At 41.1% G+C, this 19,280-nt stretch overlaps 1 protein-coding gene across 6 annotated transcripts in view; it reads left to right on the top strand.

The window, feature by feature from the left end:
- The window catches only part of LOC144684868 (zinc finger SWIM domain-containing protein 6), a 189,347-nt gene that overhangs the window by 153,635 nt on the left and 16,432 nt on the right, over positions 1-19,280 (top strand). For 4 of the 6 annotated variants that reach the window (XM_078549204.1, XM_078549222.1, XM_078549242.1 and 1 more), the window contains 4 exons: positions 617-760; positions 3,893-4,153; positions 6,336-6,471; positions 17,550-17,707. In XM_078549204.1, the coding sequence (XP_078405330.1) occupies positions 617-760; positions 3,893-4,153; positions 6,336-6,471; positions 17,550-17,707 (699 nt within the window). The remainder of the gene's footprint in view (positions 1-616; positions 761-3,892; positions 4,154-6,335; positions 6,472-17,549; positions 17,708-19,280) is intronic. The other 2 variants (XM_078549213.1, XM_078549231.1) reach the window with 1 other exon arrangement.

Here is a 19,280-nt window from a genome sequence, read left to right as displayed (position 1 = left end):
TCCCTATGATCTCCTCCAGCCTTACAACCCTCTTGGATCTCTGCGTTCCTCCAATTCTGGCCTCTTGTGCATTGAGAATTTTAACCTGTCTTACTACCCCTCTCTGTTCTTCTTTAAAGCACTCCTTAAAACCTACCTCTTTGGTCAAGTTTTTGATGATTTGCTGTAATATTTTTTGTTGCTCAGTGTCAAATTTTGTTTTGTGCTCCTAGTTAGCATCTTGGGACATATTTTCCACATTAAAAGTGCTTTCAAATGGCTCGTCGTTTTGTGACATGGCTCCATTTAATTAATGTTTACTTTCCAACTCTTGAGCTAAGTGGATGTGAAGAAGGTTGTCTTTTACACTGATCCCCTGTGGATACTAAAGGAGACCAATTGAAGCCTCTTGTGTGCCATGTATTTAAGTGAATAATACAAAGCCACACCAGTTCAGATTATAGTATAATCAAAGCAAAATACTGTGGATGCTGGAAATTAGAAATATTTCAGATTATAGTATAGTTCAAGTTGAAGAACGTCAAAAGCTTGTATTGATGATGTCACTATTTTGTAGAGTTAGAAAATGGCTAGTTAAGAACACATAGCAATTGATTGTTTCCACATAAACACTCAGAGTTTTTTCACAAAGGAATCACAACAATAACCAACCTTGAAGGCTGGGTAGGTCACCCACTGGACCCTATTGGCTGTCTCTTCAGCACACTGATGGATGCCTGCAGAGTGGATGATGAAAGTTCTGGATATTCTGAATTTACAGGTATGTGAAACTTAATCAATGTAGAATCCATTTGTTTTCTCTCTCAATTTATTTTTAGTGCTGGGCTTAGACAATATGGTGAAACCTTGCCCGCCATTGGTTTGATCTGCACTGACATCAGGGTGAAGTTGAAGAAGCCCAACACCCCAGAACATAAAGGACATAAGAAATAGGAGCGGAAGTCAGTTGTACGTCCACTTGAGTTGTCTTCACCATTCAGTCAAATCACGGCTGAACTTCTGCATCAACCCCACTTTCCCACTCCATATCTCTTGAATCCCTTGGAGCCCAAAAATCTATTAATCTCAAGTGTTGAATATATCATCGACTCAGCGTCTATAGACTTTGAGTTAGCGAATTCCATATATTCACAACCCTCTGAACAGTGCTCTGCTAGTTACAGCCTGCCATCCCAATAATGGCCTGTTCATTCATCCTCTGTTTCCTGTTCAATAACTGATCCTGTATTCACACTTCCTACCCTGTGCATATTTCCGATATGTAGATGATATGTTCAGGATCTTTGAATCCGCACGTAAGGGTTTTCTGGCTTTAATCATTAATTCCTTATTACCATTATTAAAAACTCTATTATTTCCTCATACAATCTGCCTGATTTTACCAAATCACCCAATCTGCTCTATGGCCTTGACTTCTTTTCAGACATGTAAATTTACCCCTATCTGAACCCTCCTACCCTCGCTTTATTAATTTAAAGCCCTATTTCATACCCTAGTTATTTGATTCGTCAGGGCAGTGGTCCCAGACTGGGTTAAGTAGAGTCCATCACAACAGAACGGCTTCCTGTTTGCCCCGTATAGGTGCCAGTGCCCTGTGAAGTGAAACCCCTGCCTCCCAAACCACTTCTTCAGCCATGCATTTAACCCTCTAATCTGTTTGACACTCTGGCAATTTGTGTTTGGAAAATTCAGAGAATATTACCTTGAGGTCGTGCTTTTTAATTTTTAATAGTTCCTTAAACTCGAACAGCAGAACCGCTTTCTTAGCTCTACGATGGTCATTGATTCCTACATAGACCACAACAACTGGATTCACCCCTCCCTCTCCAAGTTCTTTCTCCAGCCACAAGGAGGTGTTTTTAACCATGGCAACAGGCAGGCAACACAGCTTTCAAGACTCCTGGTCACAGCTGGGGAGGACATTATCTATCACCTGACTATACTATCCCCTACCATGACCACATTCCTCCACTCCCCTCACTTGAGTGGCCTCCTGTACCACAGCGCCACAATCTTTTTGCTCATTCTCCCTGTAGTCTTTGTCCTCATCCATACCGGGGGCAGTTAGCACACACCTGCTGGACAATGACAAAAGCTGAGGCTCTTCCACCACTGTGTCTGCGATCCCCTTACCTGTCTGAATTGCAGCCACACCCTCCTGCCCCTGATCATTAATCAAATGTAAACCACTACCTAACTGAAGGGAGTGTGGCTGACTCCTGGGTCGAAATGTCCAGCTAATGCTTTCCCACCAGCCCCCCCTGACTTCCTGATACATTGCAATGTCTGCACCTTGGACTCCAGCTCCACAATTCTGAGCCAAAGTTCCTCGAGTTGCAGACACTTAAAACAGATGGAGTTGCCTGGGATCATACTGCAGATGCAGCATGCCTCCTGGACTGCCACCTCTATCTAACCTTGTTTTATATATTTAATTAAAGTTTTATGTAGTTAATTCATTTGGTTTATTTTTAGGTTTTTAAACTAATTTAGCCAGCTTAAATGATTAATTTAATAAAGTATTAGCTGTATGTTCCTAGCTTTAAATACTTAACTGCCTCAAATTTATACAAAGCACCACCAGCATTAAGGTAAAAAGGAACACCACCTCCCCCCATTGCATCAAATACCCACACTCAATTCTGTTTATGATGCACTCGGCTAACATTGCAACCTGTGGTTATGCTCCTTCTGAATATATAGCCTGTAAACATTAAGAAAGACCTATATTTATATAGTGCCTTTTATGAGCTCAGAATGCTCCCCAAGCACTTTGCAACCAGTGAAGTACTTCTGAAGTGCAGTCACTGCTGTTAGTTCCCACCAGGCCCCGGTCTTCTTACTATCTTCAGCCAGGCCTTTGGGAGGAGGATGGCGTGTAGGGTGGTAGGGAATGGGTCTGATCTGATTTTATAACTGTTTGGCAATTGGGTCACAAGTTCCTTGGACAGGAGAGTGTGTGTTTAGTTTTTCTTTCTTTTTCACCCTTTGGGGTCCCTCTAGTGGTCTGATAAAGAAATGACTAAGTCCGATTGACAGTGGGTTCCAGATCTGAATAGCTGCCCAGCTTCAGTACTTCAACCTTATGAGGAGATGGATGCTTTGGCATCTGTGCTCCCAGATTACACAATATTTTTTCATTAGGTTCAGTTCTGCATCATCATCCTATATGAACTGGGATTGTTAATAACTTGAATCAAGTTTAAAGTTAGTCAGTTGCTTGATCAGCTGAGATGGGTGAGAATAATGACATTTGTAAATTATGAAAATTGAAGACTTTCATGAAATTTTCTTCGGTCTAAAATACTGAACAGCATTTGGGGGCAAAAAATGTAAATGCTCTACTTTGTGTATAAGGCAAGAACACCAATGCCAAACTCTTCTCGTGCATGCAGTTGCTTTTTTGAAAAAAAAACACTTTTGTGGTGCTTCCACAAATTCCTTTTTGCATTCCAGCTCTGCCCTGTTTTCACATCAGCTGCTAGCTATTTCCTTTGCTCAAACAAGCTGCTTCAAAGCTTGTAAACAGCTGATAGGTGGTGCACAGACTAGCTTGGGTGAATGAGCCTCAATTATTCTTCAGCAACTTATTTTGGAATATCACTCCCTCATCTTGCACGATTGTTGGAATTTTAAAAATTTGTTCTGATATGCATTTACTCCTTCCTTTCCTGGGGCTGCTGAGTCGTGCTCGGGTATAATCCCATGGACACTGAGGTCAACAATTGTAGCAACCCTGGCTAAGATCAGTTAGCTCAATACAGGCTGGGCTTAGTTCCAAGCAATGCAGTTTGCTTACCATTTGAAAAGTATGTTATGGTTGGATTTTAAATGGGTTTTATGCAATACGATAAACTTAATGTAATCATGTGTGATTGTTTCTATCTCACAGAAACCATGGGGCAGTTGAAATTGCTGGAGTACCAACATCTACCTGCCCACAAGTTCCTGGAGGATGGGGAATCTTATTTAACACTAGCTGTTGAAATAGCCCTGATTGGATTGGGTCAGCAACGAATAATGCCTGATGGCTTGTATGCCCAGGAGAAAGTGTGTCGTAATGAGGAGCAGCTGATTGCAAAGCTGCAGGAGATAGAATTAGATGACATGCTGGTGAAAATTTTCCGAAAACAAGCAGTCTTCCTGTTAGAAGGTAAATTAACTTTAAATTACTTCAACTTAATCCTTACCATTGCTGCTTTGCTGGGTATAAACTTAATGTTCTCCTTCAGTCTGGTTTGGAGGTGTCAGCTGTGGCTCAGTTCATAGCACCCTCGCCTTTGAATCAGAGGGTTGTGGGTTCATGTCCCACTCCCGGAAAACCAAGAACTGTGATTGTACTCGAAAGAGTTGCAATCTGTGACTGTTGATAACTCGAAAGAGTTTCAGTCTGGTTTGCCAGAGCACCTCATCTCTGTCCAGCATCACCCCTTGGAGCTTGTGCCGAGATTGCAAACTTGCTGCAGGGTGGATAATGGAAACAAATACAAATCTACCCCTTCTAATATACTGGAATGTCCTGGTTGTATTATGACCTTGGAGCTAAACAAATTATGGCCTTTTGAGTGATAGCAAATTGAATGCATTGTGTTCCTATTCTCTTATCCATGAGAGGGATTGTGCAATTTATTTGTTTTAAACATTTTTATGTTAATTATCACTTTCTCACTTACTTTTGACTTATTTTTCCCTCTGGAAGAGAATTCGTTTAGAGGAATTTTCAGGACAGAAGAGGGAAATAATTCACACAATTCTTGTCTCCGTAAATCCTGATCGGTTAATCTAACCGGAGCTGGGATCACTTAACTATCTTGCTGCTTCTCACTTTATCCAAAGCACTACAATTGTTCTATGTTTCAAAAAACACCTATTGTTCTGCAGTCTGTTTGTGTTCAAATATATACTTGACAAGCTGCATCATCAGGAGCACTTTTTTGAGATAGCACAGCTCTATCCCTGGCTATACCAAGGCAGGACTTGTGGCCTGGTATGCTCATACAATGAAATCTCAAAAGACTGTCGATGACTCCCTGCCTGAAGGAGCAAAGAAGAAGTAATAGCCAACTCATTCTCCCATGTACTCCGGAGGTGTTACAAAGTAGGCCTCCTTCAGGTGCAGAATGGTCTCTGGGACTGGTGGGAGAAATGAAATACATGGCATTGGTACTTGTCTTTACAGGCATGCATTAAAGAAAGAACTTGCATTTATATAGCACCTTTCACATCCTCAGGAAGTCTCGAAGTGCTTTACAACTTTATACGGCTATAATGTAGAAAACATGGCAGCCAGTTTATGCAGAGCACAATCAGTAATGGTTCTGAGATAAATACTGGCCAGGGCAATGAGAGACACCCCTGCTCTTGTTTGAAGAGTGTCGTGGGATATTTTACTCCACTTGAGAGAGTGGACACCTTGTCTGAAAGACTGTTGGGGGTGTATGGCAATCTCCAAGTGTTGGCAAAGGTTATGTGCTCAAGTGCCTGGAGTATAACTTCTATTAAATGGAAACAAAGTATAAATAGATTTTACACTTAATGGCTGTTATTGGAATTAAATAAAACACCAAAAATATTCTTTCATTTATTTGTTCAGTTTTCATTTTTAAATCCTTTTTTCCACAACCTACCCCACCTCCAGCCATTTGTCACTTGTTTTTATGTTTTGTTTTCACAAAGCCCTGACCCTTGTTCTGCTAATAACACATTCTGCTCTTACCTTTTATACCACTATCAGCACCTTCTTTACTCCATTAACACTCTCTTTGTCTCATGTCCGTGACATCTTTGTCAATCTCTCCTTCGATGTCACCTATCCCTGACCTTCTATCTTGTTCCACCTGCTCCATTCCTCCTTTAACAGTATCAAATCCATCACATTTCTACTTCCCTTTAGCTTTGAAGAAGAGCCATATAGACTTGGAACGCTAACTCTGTTCTTCTCTCCACAGATGCTGCCAGACCTCCTGAGTTTTTCCAGTGTTTTCTGTTTCTATACCAAAAATATTTGTTTTTTTGATCAAATGAAGCTTAGCGTTATACCTGCTTGCATACTCACTAACACTCTTTTTCAGCCATAACCTTGGATGAATAGGCTGTGACCTCTGCAACTTCCTTTAGTATCTCTCCACCTTTCAGAAATGCCTTCCCATAGGTGGGCCAAGACTTTAATCAACTAGAATCTGATTTTTAATTCACTCAAAACTGATTCACTGACAGTTAAAATCAGGCTCCTTGTGCCCTAGAAATGGTGGAGGTCAGCATACATGAGGTTAATGTAAGTCCCATCTGTTTCTGACTTGTTTGTTGCTGAGGCTATCATTTGCTTTCCTCTGTAGGTGGGCCCTACAGTGGCCTGGGTGAAATAATCTACCGAGAGAGCGTTCCAATGCACACCTTTGCCAAGTATCTCTTCACGTCTCTCCTACCTCATGATGCTGAGCTGGCGTACAAGATTGCACTGAGAGCGATGCGGTGAGTATTGGCCGTTACTGCAGCACCATTTTTAGCATTGCTGGCATGTTCACTTAATTGGTTGATCTTTTAAACGGCTTATGTGTCCACGACTCAGTCCAGCGAATGGCTGCAGTAAGGGAAAAGAGAATGCTGTACTTGCACCTCACAAATCCAATCTGTCTGTCAGGTCTGATGCTGCTGTTACAGAATCTGACTCTGTTTGAGGTGGATTGTTGGCAGATTCAGAAAGTATTTAATCACAAACTGGCCTTAAACGAAACCTCATTAAATTATTCATAACTACTGAAAATGAGATTTTAGTGAATGTGTGAATAATAAATATGCTATAATAGCTTTGATCTAGACCTCAGGATAGCTATGGTCAGAACAATTTCCTTAGTTTGGACCACTCCCACCCCACCCCCAATTATACTACCCATCATCCAGGCATTGACTACTTAATAAACAGTGCTATTTACATTCAACTGTGCTCCTTAATAATAGTGAAGCAATTGTTTGCTTTGTCATTGCAGTGACTACGCAACAGAAATAGTAATGTATATAAAAGGTTCGTATAACTTAATTACACCAAAAATTCAGTTTAAATGCATGTAATTGTGAATCAAATGCGACATTGGAATATAACAAGGAAATGAAAACTCCCAAGGCTGACACTATTTCATCTATCTTGATGAATTGAGAAGCATGGACTGCACCAGGAAACCAGCCAAGGAGATTTATACCTTTTTTGGCTTAGATGCTGCTTAGCATCTATATATAGAAATTTGTTAATCACCTGTGCTGTCACATGCTCTTAAAGGAGAAAAGGGAGGTACTTTTTCACTCCTACCCCTGCACACTATGAAGTTCCAGACATGTGATCCTGATTTAGTAATTTGAGTAAATTGGCTCATTTCAAACACAAAAACAACCATTGCCCTGGAGATGGAAATTATACCTGTGTACATGAGCACTGCCATTTTCTTATCAAGCCAAGCCATTTCTTTTAATCTTAGCAGCTGGTTAGTATTTGTGATTGAAGCCATAGTAATAATAACTTTCTGAATAAGAAAAGAAAATCTGATGATGTAAGCAGAGAGATCATCTGAGTTCCTGTATACTGGGCGAATAGCTTCCTGAACAGTTTATAAATGTTTAATGGAATCTTGCCCTATTACTTCTGTGGCCTTGTGGATAATATCCTTCAAATTACTGGCCTGTGCCTTGACTTTTTAGGTACCATGTTGTGATGAGCGTGGAGGGGTATATGTGTCATAAGGCTGTAATAATCCCTTTGGCATCATTTTTCCTTGCATACCAATCTGCCTGTGCTGAGTTGAACCTTTTCCCAAACTTTTTGTAGAACAGTATGACCCAAGTAAAGTCATGTGAGTAGCAGCCATTATGTTACCAAACCTGCTGTGGCCTTCAGCTCGGGTGGAGGTGGTGTTCATTTGTAAATGAGCAAAAGGATTTTACGGCCTAGTACCTAAATCACTAATAACTAATGTAGGCGCAAGGACAGCAGTATGTTTCCAGTCCAATGAGAAAGGAGGCATTGCTGGACCTGGTTCTTGGGGTTGAGGTGGGCCAAGTGGATCAAGTGTCAGTAGGGGAACATTTAGGGGGCAGTGGTCATTGTATCATAAGGTTCAGGTTGACTATGGAAAAAGACAAGGCACAATTCAGAAGAAGAACAATTAAGGAGGTGAAAGACAGCTTCAATAGGATAAGAAGGGATCTAGGTCAGAAGAATTGGAATCAAATTTGTTGCCCTTGTCCTTCTAAGTAGTCAAGGCTGTGGGTTTGGAAAATGCTGTCAAAGAAAACTTGGTGAGTTGCTGCAGTACATCATGTAAATGTTACACATTGCTGCCACTATGTATAGATGGTGGAGAGAATGAATGTTTAAGGTGGTGGATGGGGTGCCAATCAATTGTACTGCTTTGTCCTGGATGATGTCAAGCTTCTAGAGTGGTGTTGGAGCTACACTCATCCAGGCAAGTGGGGAGTATTCCATACATTCCTGACTTGTGCCTTGGAGATGGTGGACAGACTTTGGGGAGTCAGGAGTTGAATTACTCACCTCAATTACTAGTTTCTGACCTGCTCTCATTGCCACAATATCTATATGGCTAGTCCAGTTCAATTTCTGGTCAATGGTAACCCCCAGGGGGATGTTAGTGGTGGATTCTGCAATGGTAAGAGCATTGAAAGTCATAGGGAGATGGCTGGATTCTCTTGGAGATAGTTAGTTAGTTAGTTATTACCTGGCACTTGTGTGGCACGAATGTTACTTGAACTTGTCAGTCAAAACCTGAATGTTGTTCAGATCTTGCTCCATACGGAAATGGACTCCTTCAGTATCTGAGGAGTCATGAATGGTGCTGAACATTGTACAATCATCTGCAAACATCCCTACTTCTAACCTTATGTTGGCGAGAAGATCATTGATGAAGCAGCTGAAGATGGTTAGGCCTAGGACTCTACACTGAGGAACTCCTGCAGCAACATCCTGGTACTGAGATGATTGATGTCTAACAACCACAACCAACTTCCTTTGTGCTAGGTATGACGACAACCAATAGAGAACTTTCCCCCTGACTCCCATTAACTTCAGTTTTGCTAGAGCTCCTTGATGCCACACTCTGTTAATACTGCCTTGATGTCGAGGGCAGTCACTCTCACCTCACATCTGGAGCTCCGCTTCTTTGTCCATGTTTGGACCAAGGCTACAATGAGGTCAGGAGCTGAGTGGCCCTGGCAGGATCCAAACTGAGTGTCTATGTGCAGGTTATTGCAGTGTAAGAGCCACTTGATAGTACTTTACGAATACTTTGCACCCGTCTTTACAAAGAAATAAGTTGCCCAGGTCATGGTGAAAGAGCAGGAGTTCACAAACTTAAAGGGTTTAAAATTGTAAAAGAGGAGGTATTGGATAGGCTGTCTGTACTTAAAGTTGATAAGGGCATCACGACCGGATGAGATGCATCCAAGAAAAATGAAGGTTGTGAGAGGAGAAATTGCAGATGTACTGGGCATAATTTTCCAATCTATCTTAGACTTGGGGTGGTGCCAGAGGACTGGAGAATTGCAAATGTTCGACCCTTGTTCAAAAAAGGGTGTAAAGATAAGCCCAGCAACTACAGGCCAATCAGTAAAACCTCGGTGGTGGGAAAGCTTCTAGAAACGATAATTCAGGGCAAAATTAATAGTCACTTGGGCGAATGTGGGTGAATTAAGGAAAGCTAGCGTGGGTTTAAGGGATAATAGTGTTTAACTAACTTGCTTGAGTTTTTTAATAATGTAACAGAGAGGGCTGATGAGGGTAATGACATTGCTGTGGTGTACATGGACTTCCAAAAGGCATTTGATAAGGTGCAACAGATTTGTGATCAAAGTTAGAGCTCATGGAATAAAAGGGACAGTAGCAATATGGTTACGAAATTGGTGGAGTGTCAGGAAACAGAGTAATGGTGAATGGCTATTTTTCAGATTGGAGGAAGGTTTGTAATGAAATTCCCCCAGTGTTGAGACCCTTGATCTTCCTGATATATATTAATGACCTAGACCTTAGTTTACAGGGTAAAACTTGTGGATAATACGAAACTTGGAAGCATTGTAAACCATGAAGAGGATAATGTAGAACTTCAAAAGGTCATAGACAGGTTGATGCAATGGGCAGACAAGTAGCAAATGAAATTTAAAAAGCGAAGTGTGAAGTGATTCATTTTGGTAGAAAGTACGCAGAGAAATACAACAAATGGTACAATTCAAAAGGTGGTGAATGGGCAAAGGGGCATGTGTGTATTGAGCAGAAACTGAACTGGACTAGCCACATAAATACTGTGGCTACAAGAGCAGGTCAGAGGCTAGGAATCCTGCAATGAGTAACTCACCTCCTGATTCCATAAAGCCTGTCCACCATCTACAAGGCACAAGAAGTGTGATGGAATACTCCCCACTTTTGTGGGTGAGTCCAGCCCCCACAACACTCAAAAAGCTTGACACCATCCAGGACAAAGCCCGCTTGATTTGCACCCCTTCCACAAACATTCACTTCCTCCACCACAGACGCGTAGTAGCAGCAGTATTTACCATCTACAAGATGCACTGCAGCAACTCACCAAGGCTCCTTAGACATTACCTTCCAAACCCATGACCACTACCTTCTAGAAGGACAAAGGCAGCAGACATATGGGAACTCCACCACCTGGAAGTTCCCCTCCAAGTCACTCACCATCCTAACTTGGAAATATATCGCCATTCCTTCACTGTCGCTGGGTCAAAATCCTGGAACTCCCTCCCTAACAGCACTGTGGGTATACCTACACCACATGGACTGCAGCGGTTCAAGAAGGCAACTCACCACCACCTCCTTGAGGGCCATTAGGGTTGGCGATAAATGCTGGCCTGGCTAGCGATGCCCACATCCCATAGATGATGAATAAAAACAAAGATATGTGCATAAATCATTGAAGGTGGCAGAACAGGTTGAGAGCGTGGTTAATAAAGTAAAAGGCATCCTGGGTTTTATCATTCGGGGAATAGAGTGCAGAAGCAAGGAAGTTATCTTAAACCTGTATTTTAAAAACTAGTTTGATCTTAACTGAATTATTGCATCCAGTTTTGGCCATCACACTTTAGGAAGGATGTGAAGGCATTAGAGAGAGTGCAGAAAATATTCACGAGACTGGTTCCAGGGATGAGGAACTTCAGTTACGTAGAAAGATTGGAAAAGAAAAGTCCGAGAGGTGATTTGATAGAGGGATTTAAAATCGTGAGGGGGTCCGGACGGGTCCCATTGGTGGAAGGATCGAGAACCAGAGAACACAGATTTAAGATAATTGGCAAAAGAAGCAATGGCAGCATGAGAATAAACTTTTTCATGCGAGTGCTTAGGATCGGGAATGCCTTGCCTGACAGTGTGGTGGAGGCAGGTCCAAATGAGGCATTCAAAAGGGAATTTGAAAATTCCCCATACCCCCTCTCAGAAAAGGAAAAATGGGCTGCAGAGACGAGGTAGGGGCGTAGCAGTGTCACTAGACAAATGGCTCCTTCAGAGGGCCAGCAGAAGCATAACAGGCCAAATGGCCCCCTTCTCGGCGGTAACCTTTCTGTGATTCTAAAAAGGCTAAAGGCTTAAGAGAATTTAACACATAGTATATAATATGAAGGTGAAGGAGCGCCACTTCAGTTGTACAGAACACTGGTCAGACATTAGATGGAATACTCAGTTTAGTTTTGGGCACCTCATCCACCCTTTGAAAGGTAACAACAACAGTGTTTATATAGCACCTCTTAACATGCTGAAACATCCCAAAGCTCTTCACAGGATGATAATCAATCAAAAATTTACACTGAGGCACTTAGGGAGATATTAGGGCAGGTGGCTGATAGCTTAGTCAGGAATAGGTTTTAAGGAGCCTGTTAAAGGAGGAAAGAGGGGGCAGAGAGGTTTGGAGGGATTTGCAAACAAGGGCAAGAATTTGAAAATTGAAGTGTTGGTTAATTGGAAGCCAATACATGCCACTGAACACAAGGGCAATGGGTGAACAGGAATTGATACAAGTTAGGATATGGACAGCAGAGTTTTGGATGGCCTTAAGTTTATAGAGAATGGAAGATGGGAGGCTAGCCAGGGGTGCATTGGAATAGTCAAGCCTAGAGATGTTAAAGGTATGGATGAGAGTTTCAGCAGCACGGGGTGAGGCAGGGGCAGAGTTGGGCAATGTTACAGAGATGGGCAAGCTCATCTCAGAGTCAAATACAGCACCAAGGTTGCAAACCGTCTGGTTCTACCTCAGACAATTGCCGAGAAGAGTGATGGAGTTTGTGGCTACTGAATGGGGTTTTTAGTGGGAAGACGGTGATTTTAGTCTTCCTGCTGTTTAGTTGGAGAAAATTTCTGCTCAGCCAAAACTGGATGTGAGATGGAGTCTGATAATTTAGAGACAGTGGAGGTGTTGACAGAGGTGATCGTGAGGTGGAGATGGATGTTGTCAACGTACATGTGAAATCTGATGCGTTTTCGGATGATGTCGCTGAGGGGCACAATGCAGATGAGAAATAGGAGGGGTCTGAGGATAGATCCTTGGAGGCCACCAAAGGAAATGATGTGGGAGCAGGAAGAGAAGCCATTGATGGTGATTCTCAAGCTACAGTTGGATAAATAAGAATGGAACCAGGTGATGGCAGTCCCATACAGCTGACTGACAGTGGAGTGGTATTGGAGGAGGATAGTGTAGTCAGTCCTGTCAGAGGCTACAGACAGGGCGAGAAGGGATAGTTTATCTTGGCCATAGTCCAGAGTGATAATTGGAATATATGTATTGAGATATGGTATATTCCCTGATGAAGTGAGGGGTGATCTGACCATAAAGTTTTAAATAATGAAAGAATATCAAGATCATGTGTACATACATCTATAATTATATGGATATTCTCTTCCTTTACAGCATTAAGGATCGTGTGGCAATTCAATGAATGTAATTGCCCTATAATACCTATTTGTATATTACTTATATGCAAAAACTATATGCGAAAGAACTAATGCTATTAACATTAAATTTTACTCAACTAATCTTCAAAATATGTATGATTTGACAGTGCCAAATCATACATAATTTGAAGATTATTTGAGTAATACATGATGTGTTTGTCAATCATCAATCGTTTTTGGAGGCATTTAAAAAAAATCATTTGTTTGAGCAAGGAAATGAGGAATAGGCACCTTTTTTGAGATAATGACATAATGCATCAGTGGCTCGATGTCTGTCAATGTTATTTAAACAAAGGAAAAATTCTCAAATATTTTATCATTAAGCTGGTGCCCCTTTAAGTTCTGTAAAAGCCATTCATTCTTGAATCCGTAGTGATGGTGTTCTTGCAACATCTGGTTAGATTTAAACTAGAATTACTCTGTATATGTTTTATTATTTAAATCACAAGCCAAAATATTGTTGGATTATGGTAGTGGAAATAGCTGCTTTTAGCAATTTTGTAAAATGCCCTTTATTTGAAAGAATCCAGATGTGTATTTTTAAAGTTTGGGGTATTTTTCTGCTAAATGTTGCTGTCACTGTGAAAATAGCTTAATTGTAAATTGAATGGTATTAGCCCAATGTGAATAAACTTGGAGGTATTGGAATAGGCTATTGGCATTGTCAAATCATACATATTTTGAAGGTTAGTTGAGTAAAATTCAATGTTAATGGAATTAGCTCCTTCACACACAGCTTTTGCAAAGGAATGAAATTTTAAACAAAAATCTCAGATGTTTTTAGAGAAATGTATGAACAATTTTGAGCCTACAGAAGCAAGCTGTCAGAGTCATATCAATTGTAGAATTTCTTTTTGCTGTCAAACTGTCCAGATTCTGATTCTGGCATTTTTCAAAATAAAATGAAATGAAATGCTTGGGATCGGTTAGTTCCACTTCTTCCAGGAGCTGTTGTTTTCTTTAATGGAGCAGTGCCTTGTCCTGCCCTTGGTATTAGTTAGTTATCACAATAGCGGAATGTGATGATAAAGTTTGGAACGATAATTGGTCTTAAATATATTTGTAGCTGGTAGTTTACTGTGCAGTAGGTTTTTTTAAAAAAAAACTTGGTTCTGTATATTCTATCATTTCATTGTATATTGTACACTTTGTATGTAACATTTTCGTCTCAGGTCTGCAGGAATGAAAGTCAAGCAGAAGGAAACTAATGTGCAGAAGGTTTTCCAAACGTGTGAGTTCCAGTTGAAACTGCTGGTTGGTCACAGAGTTAGTGATCTCTGTATCTAAACTGTTGATGAGAGTAGAGTCGAATTTGAAGGTTAATGGCAATAAAGTAAGGGACATCCTCATGGCGGGTTTGATTTTTAAAAATTGTTCAAATCAAAGGAGGAGGAGCAGCTGACAAGGCTGTGGTGCTGGCCAGAAAAACTTGGACTACCAGATTTTCAATCTGTGTTGGAGATAGCAAAAACTTCCTTTCCTTCAGTTTTCCTTCTGACTACCTTCCCACTCTGCTCCTGACAATAGTCACTGTTGGGGTATGTTCCAAGAATAGCAGTAGCCTCTTGACCATTTGGGCGGGCTTTGTTACTGGTCTGATGCCCAACTGTTCTGATGGATTTCACTGTATGTTCAGGAGACTCTGCCATGCTGGCCAGGTTGGAACCATATGGCAAATTTCTAGTGCGGTCTTGTGGAGACAGAGTCTCTGCCCATCAATGCAAGGGAGTGGGATGGGGTTCACATGATGATCAACAGCATATTCTGCACCCTGATCCTCGCTTGGGAACTGGCATAGCATTGGTGCAGATGCATCACGTCTTGGATACGGTGGGGAGGGGTTGGTATGTATGGGTTCAGGCCTGCACTTCCTATTTGTCTCCTTTTTCTTGCATAAGGGTTGTAAAATACTGCAGGACTTGCTTTATAGCTGGTGGTAAATACTGGTGTGTGTAAGTTTTTTTCTATAGGCCACTCGATCAAAGTGCTCAACTGAATCCTCTGCAGCAGAACTAGACTTTTTTTACAAAATAAACTTTCTTCATAAATTGTGAAGTTACATTCCATAACAGTTCAAATAGGATTTTACCATAAGTGCAATACAATTCAAGTTTTTTTCCTTACAGCATGTGGCACTCTGAGGTGCCTCAATACAATTGCAAATACATGTGTTTGTACAATATACGTTACATGACAAAGGTACCACCCAAGGGATTTTAAACAGTTTCCAGTGCCTGTCCTAGTCTTGTCCTTTTATGCCATAGTTTCTTGCTCTCAAACACTCCTGCAACCAGTTCCAGCACCTGCTTAGCCAGAAACCTTTCAGAAGTGCAGGCTAGCTTTAAGTGGTGCTAGCATCGCACAAACTTAAGACTCCCCTGCTGAGACATGCAACCGTACATTTAGCTATCAAGCAAATTAGGAGGCATCATGAAATTTGCATGCATCAAAAGCAGCAGGCGCAGAATACACATTGCGATACCTGTGCCTGATTTGGGCCCTGCCCAGTTTTTACGGCCAGAGCGTTTAACATTCTGTAAGGAATAGGGAGGGCAAGTTGCGTTCTCACTTACTGCGTCAAGGAGATGTAGTCATCCTCAGGCAGAAGCATACTCCTAACTGTCCACATCTCAGTAGCCGTCTTGATGTTCATATATATATTTTGCTTAAACAAAAGTGAATTGGTTTGTGTTTCAAAAATGTGTGCTCAATGCAGATCAGTAGATTTTTATTCCTCATTGTCGACAATGCCTAGTTACTGTAGTAAGGGATTCAAATTGTGTCCTTAACCCTAAGGATAAGTCACTTACTGTGAAATGCAGACCCTCTAATATGGTTTGCAACTTTATATCATACTAATTACTAGGCTTTTTGGATTCCTGAATGCTCCTCTACCTCAGAGGAACTGAATAATAATTTTATTCCAAATCATGCAAGACTAATTCTGGAATAGAATATTTTTCTGACCTCCAGCTCTTATGTGAGATCAGTGCTCCTGTGGTTCTAAATGCATCTTTGACTATGCCCATTTACCTCAGTCTTGCATGTTAATTCATCTCCTTAGGGAACCATGCAATTTTTGTGGTGATAGCCTATATAGCCAACTTGAGGCTTGTGTTGAATTTAAAGCATTGCTGTCCTGCACCCCCCACACCCCCAACCCATGCCATTTCATCTGCTTGTGTGGGTTGCAAAGGCTCTGTATGCTGTGAGCAAAAGAGAAAAAAATGACTGTTAAACATGAATGGTTTCTGGAAATAAGGTTATGAGAGTTGGAAAAGTAGCAGCAGTGTAATGTCACAGGTGTTACGAATAGCAGGAAAAGGTCAGCTGAATGTTCTGTTCTCATCCAAGTGAAGCATGTGTGTCCTACTTGCTGAAGCGCAAGCAGTTATTTAGTCAGGGCAAAAAAGCATTGATCATTTATTGACATACTGATTTCAGACTATGTAGAAATAAATGACTTTAAGGTTCCTTTTGGTGTCTTTTCTGCATCCAAATCCAGTAGGTGAGGTGAAGAAAGCAACTACGAAGTAAAGCGTACAGATAAAGGGATAATTGTAATTTGAAAACCAGCCTTGACCAGATGGTCTTCAGGCGGGATTTGAGTTTTGACAGATTTGGTACACATCTACCGATTTGAGTAACTTTGTGATAAATTTGTCTTGTAGAACATTAGGAATGTTCTTTTTTAGAAGAAAAGATTGTGTCATGCTATGTTCCCATCCTCAGGACTAGGCTTTGGACTAGTGGGGCTGGCACCTTTTTTGAGAATACAAAAACGTGAGCTATAAGTGGGAATATTATCCATGAAACCAAGTTGAGTTCCCTGCTTTGTAAATGTCTGCATAACACTACGTCTTTAAGGAGACACCCTGCAACTTGACACTAATCTCTTGATATCTTCTAAACTCATTCAAAGGTTTTCGGGGGGATTAGCTGAAATCTATTCTTGATTCTGTGTCTTCTTTCTTCCCTTTGTCCCTCCCTCCCCACTCCACCCACCCATGTTACTATTTTTATATTGACAATTTAAATAAGTCACAAGAGACATGGCATTGATTTGTTAAGATATTGTCTATCAAATTAATGTTCCAAGGTGTTTTATATAGTAAATTACTTTTGAGCTGCAGTGACTATTATGCAGACAACTATGCAACCATTCTGCAATAGCAGCATTGCACAAACTAGTAGATGAATGGTTGGCCAATCTGTTTAGGATCAGTTCAGTTTAATAACAGCAACAATTTGCATTTATTTGGTGATCCTGATGTAGTAAAATGTTCAAGGTGTTTTACAGGACCATAATTAGACAAAAATTGACATGGCCAAAGAAAGACATTAAGTACCCTTAGCTTGATCAAAGATGTCATTTCTAAGGAGTACCTTAAAAGAGAAGAGAGGCAGAGAGGTTTAGGTTTAGAATTTAATTGTTCTCTGTTTACGAAAAAAAATCCTGTGTTCAAAGCTGTTAACTATTCATCTTTGATAGTCATTGTTGCAACTTTCAGTTGTCCGTGCAGATAAAACTAAGAAAAAACCAATCAAACCTAAAGAAGAGGAATCCATAACCTCTTTTATTGCCTCTTTACAGGCTACCCGTACTGGAATCTACAGCACCAACAGGAGATGTATCACGCCCACACCACATTGCATCTGTTGTTCCAAACCGTTATCCACGCTGGTTCACTTTAAGTCACATTGAGTCTCAGCAATGTGAGCTGGCTTCTACAATGTTAACAGCTGCTAAAGGTAACTTAAATTGCTTTTGAATTACTCTTGAATTTAAGTAGTAAAAATGATTTCTTTTCAAACGCCTGTGCCTTCTCAGTAGTGCATTTTTGTTTGCAGTTTAACCCCTTCAATTACTTTTACAGCCTCACTTCAAATTCATTTGGCCCAGTTCTGAAGTTAGAGGAGAATATAACTCATGAGATGGTGCGGTCCAATTTTTTTTTCTTTAACTGGACTGTTCCATCTGTTGAAGCTCCAGTGTGTCAGGTTGTTTGCATGGTGGTTTACATTTGAGATCTTTCACATCCTGATCTCTCTTTGATATCAGCTGCTGAGCATAGGTCAGATATTTGATTCATTAGAGAGGGAAGATCTGAGCAAGTCGCCCAGAGTAGAGCTCTTGCATCCAGCAGCATGTGTGAGCACTGGGTTCCGAGGATCTACCTGTCTTATCAGCCAAGCCAGCGCAGGGAAGTCCATTAAAGGAGATGAGGATATACCTCAAAAGGTTAGGGATTTTTCAAATCCAAATAATCAATTGTGTTAATATTGCATTTATCAACGGTCTGACTTTAGATACGTTTTCCAAGATATGACAATACCAAATGTAAATGTCATTTATTGTAGTGAAGTGTGATTGTAATAGGTAGCAGGAAAGTTGACCCTGCTGCCCCAGGACAATATTTGGAAATTTGGAACAAAAACAGAAAATTCTGGAGATGGGTATAGAGTATGTGTACAGAGAAAAGGCAGGTTAATATTTTGGGTAGCACCCTTCTTCAAAGCTGAAAAAATGAAAGATGAGCAAACATCAGGCAAAAAAGGAGGCTGAAGCAATAGATGGTTCAATCACAGGAGGTTAATGAGGTGAACAACCTGCAAGCTCCTTTAAAATAAACATAGGTTGTTAAGTGATATAAAAGATGAACTCAGGAAAGCATTTACAAATGAAAGAGTATCCCATGAAAAAAAGTGCAAGAAAAAGGGACAGATTAAAGAGAAACAGAAAAAGGAAGTCTGCAGGCACTGAACTGACATGAAGACTGAAATGCTGGAAATACAAAATGGGAGAATCCATCCTCAAAGGAAAAACAGGTCAACATTGAGCATGCTGGAGCCTCTCTCTCACCACCACCTGCCCCCGCCACTATTATCACCACTACCAACAGCAGTACTGTCTTCTGATAAAGAATCTACCATTAGGATGTCAGTCTGCCTCTGCCAGGGCCCTTCTTTCTGTGATTGTGCTCTTCAACCCCCTTAGAAACAATGGGTTGAATTTCCCTGTGAGCTCCCGCACCCCAACATCGGAGTCAAATGGATCCTTCAGTGAGACCGGCTCAACTGTCTTCTGGGGGTCAACCTCCTATTTGGTTACCTTCGTGTTTGCCATCCTTAGAAGGACACTGAGTGGGCTGCTGACACTGTGCCTGAATCAGAAGGCCAGCAGCTCTGGAGCCTGGCAGCCCCACTGAGGAAGGTGGATGCTGCTGAGGCAGGTTGGGGACAGTGAGGGTGCTTCAACATGGAGGTGCTCTCGTTAACTTTACACAGCAGTGCGGAAATGAATAAAACCTCGCCTAGCAAGTGA

The sequence above is a fragment of the Cetorhinus maximus genome, chromosome 1 (genome assembly GCF_964194155.1).
Source record: "Cetorhinus maximus chromosome 1, sCetMax3.hap1.1, whole genome shotgun sequence".
Classification (NCBI taxonomy): domain Eukaryota; kingdom Metazoa; phylum Chordata; class Chondrichthyes; order Lamniformes; family Cetorhinidae; genus Cetorhinus; species Cetorhinus maximus.
This window is presented reverse-complemented; position numbering and strand designations above follow the sequence as displayed.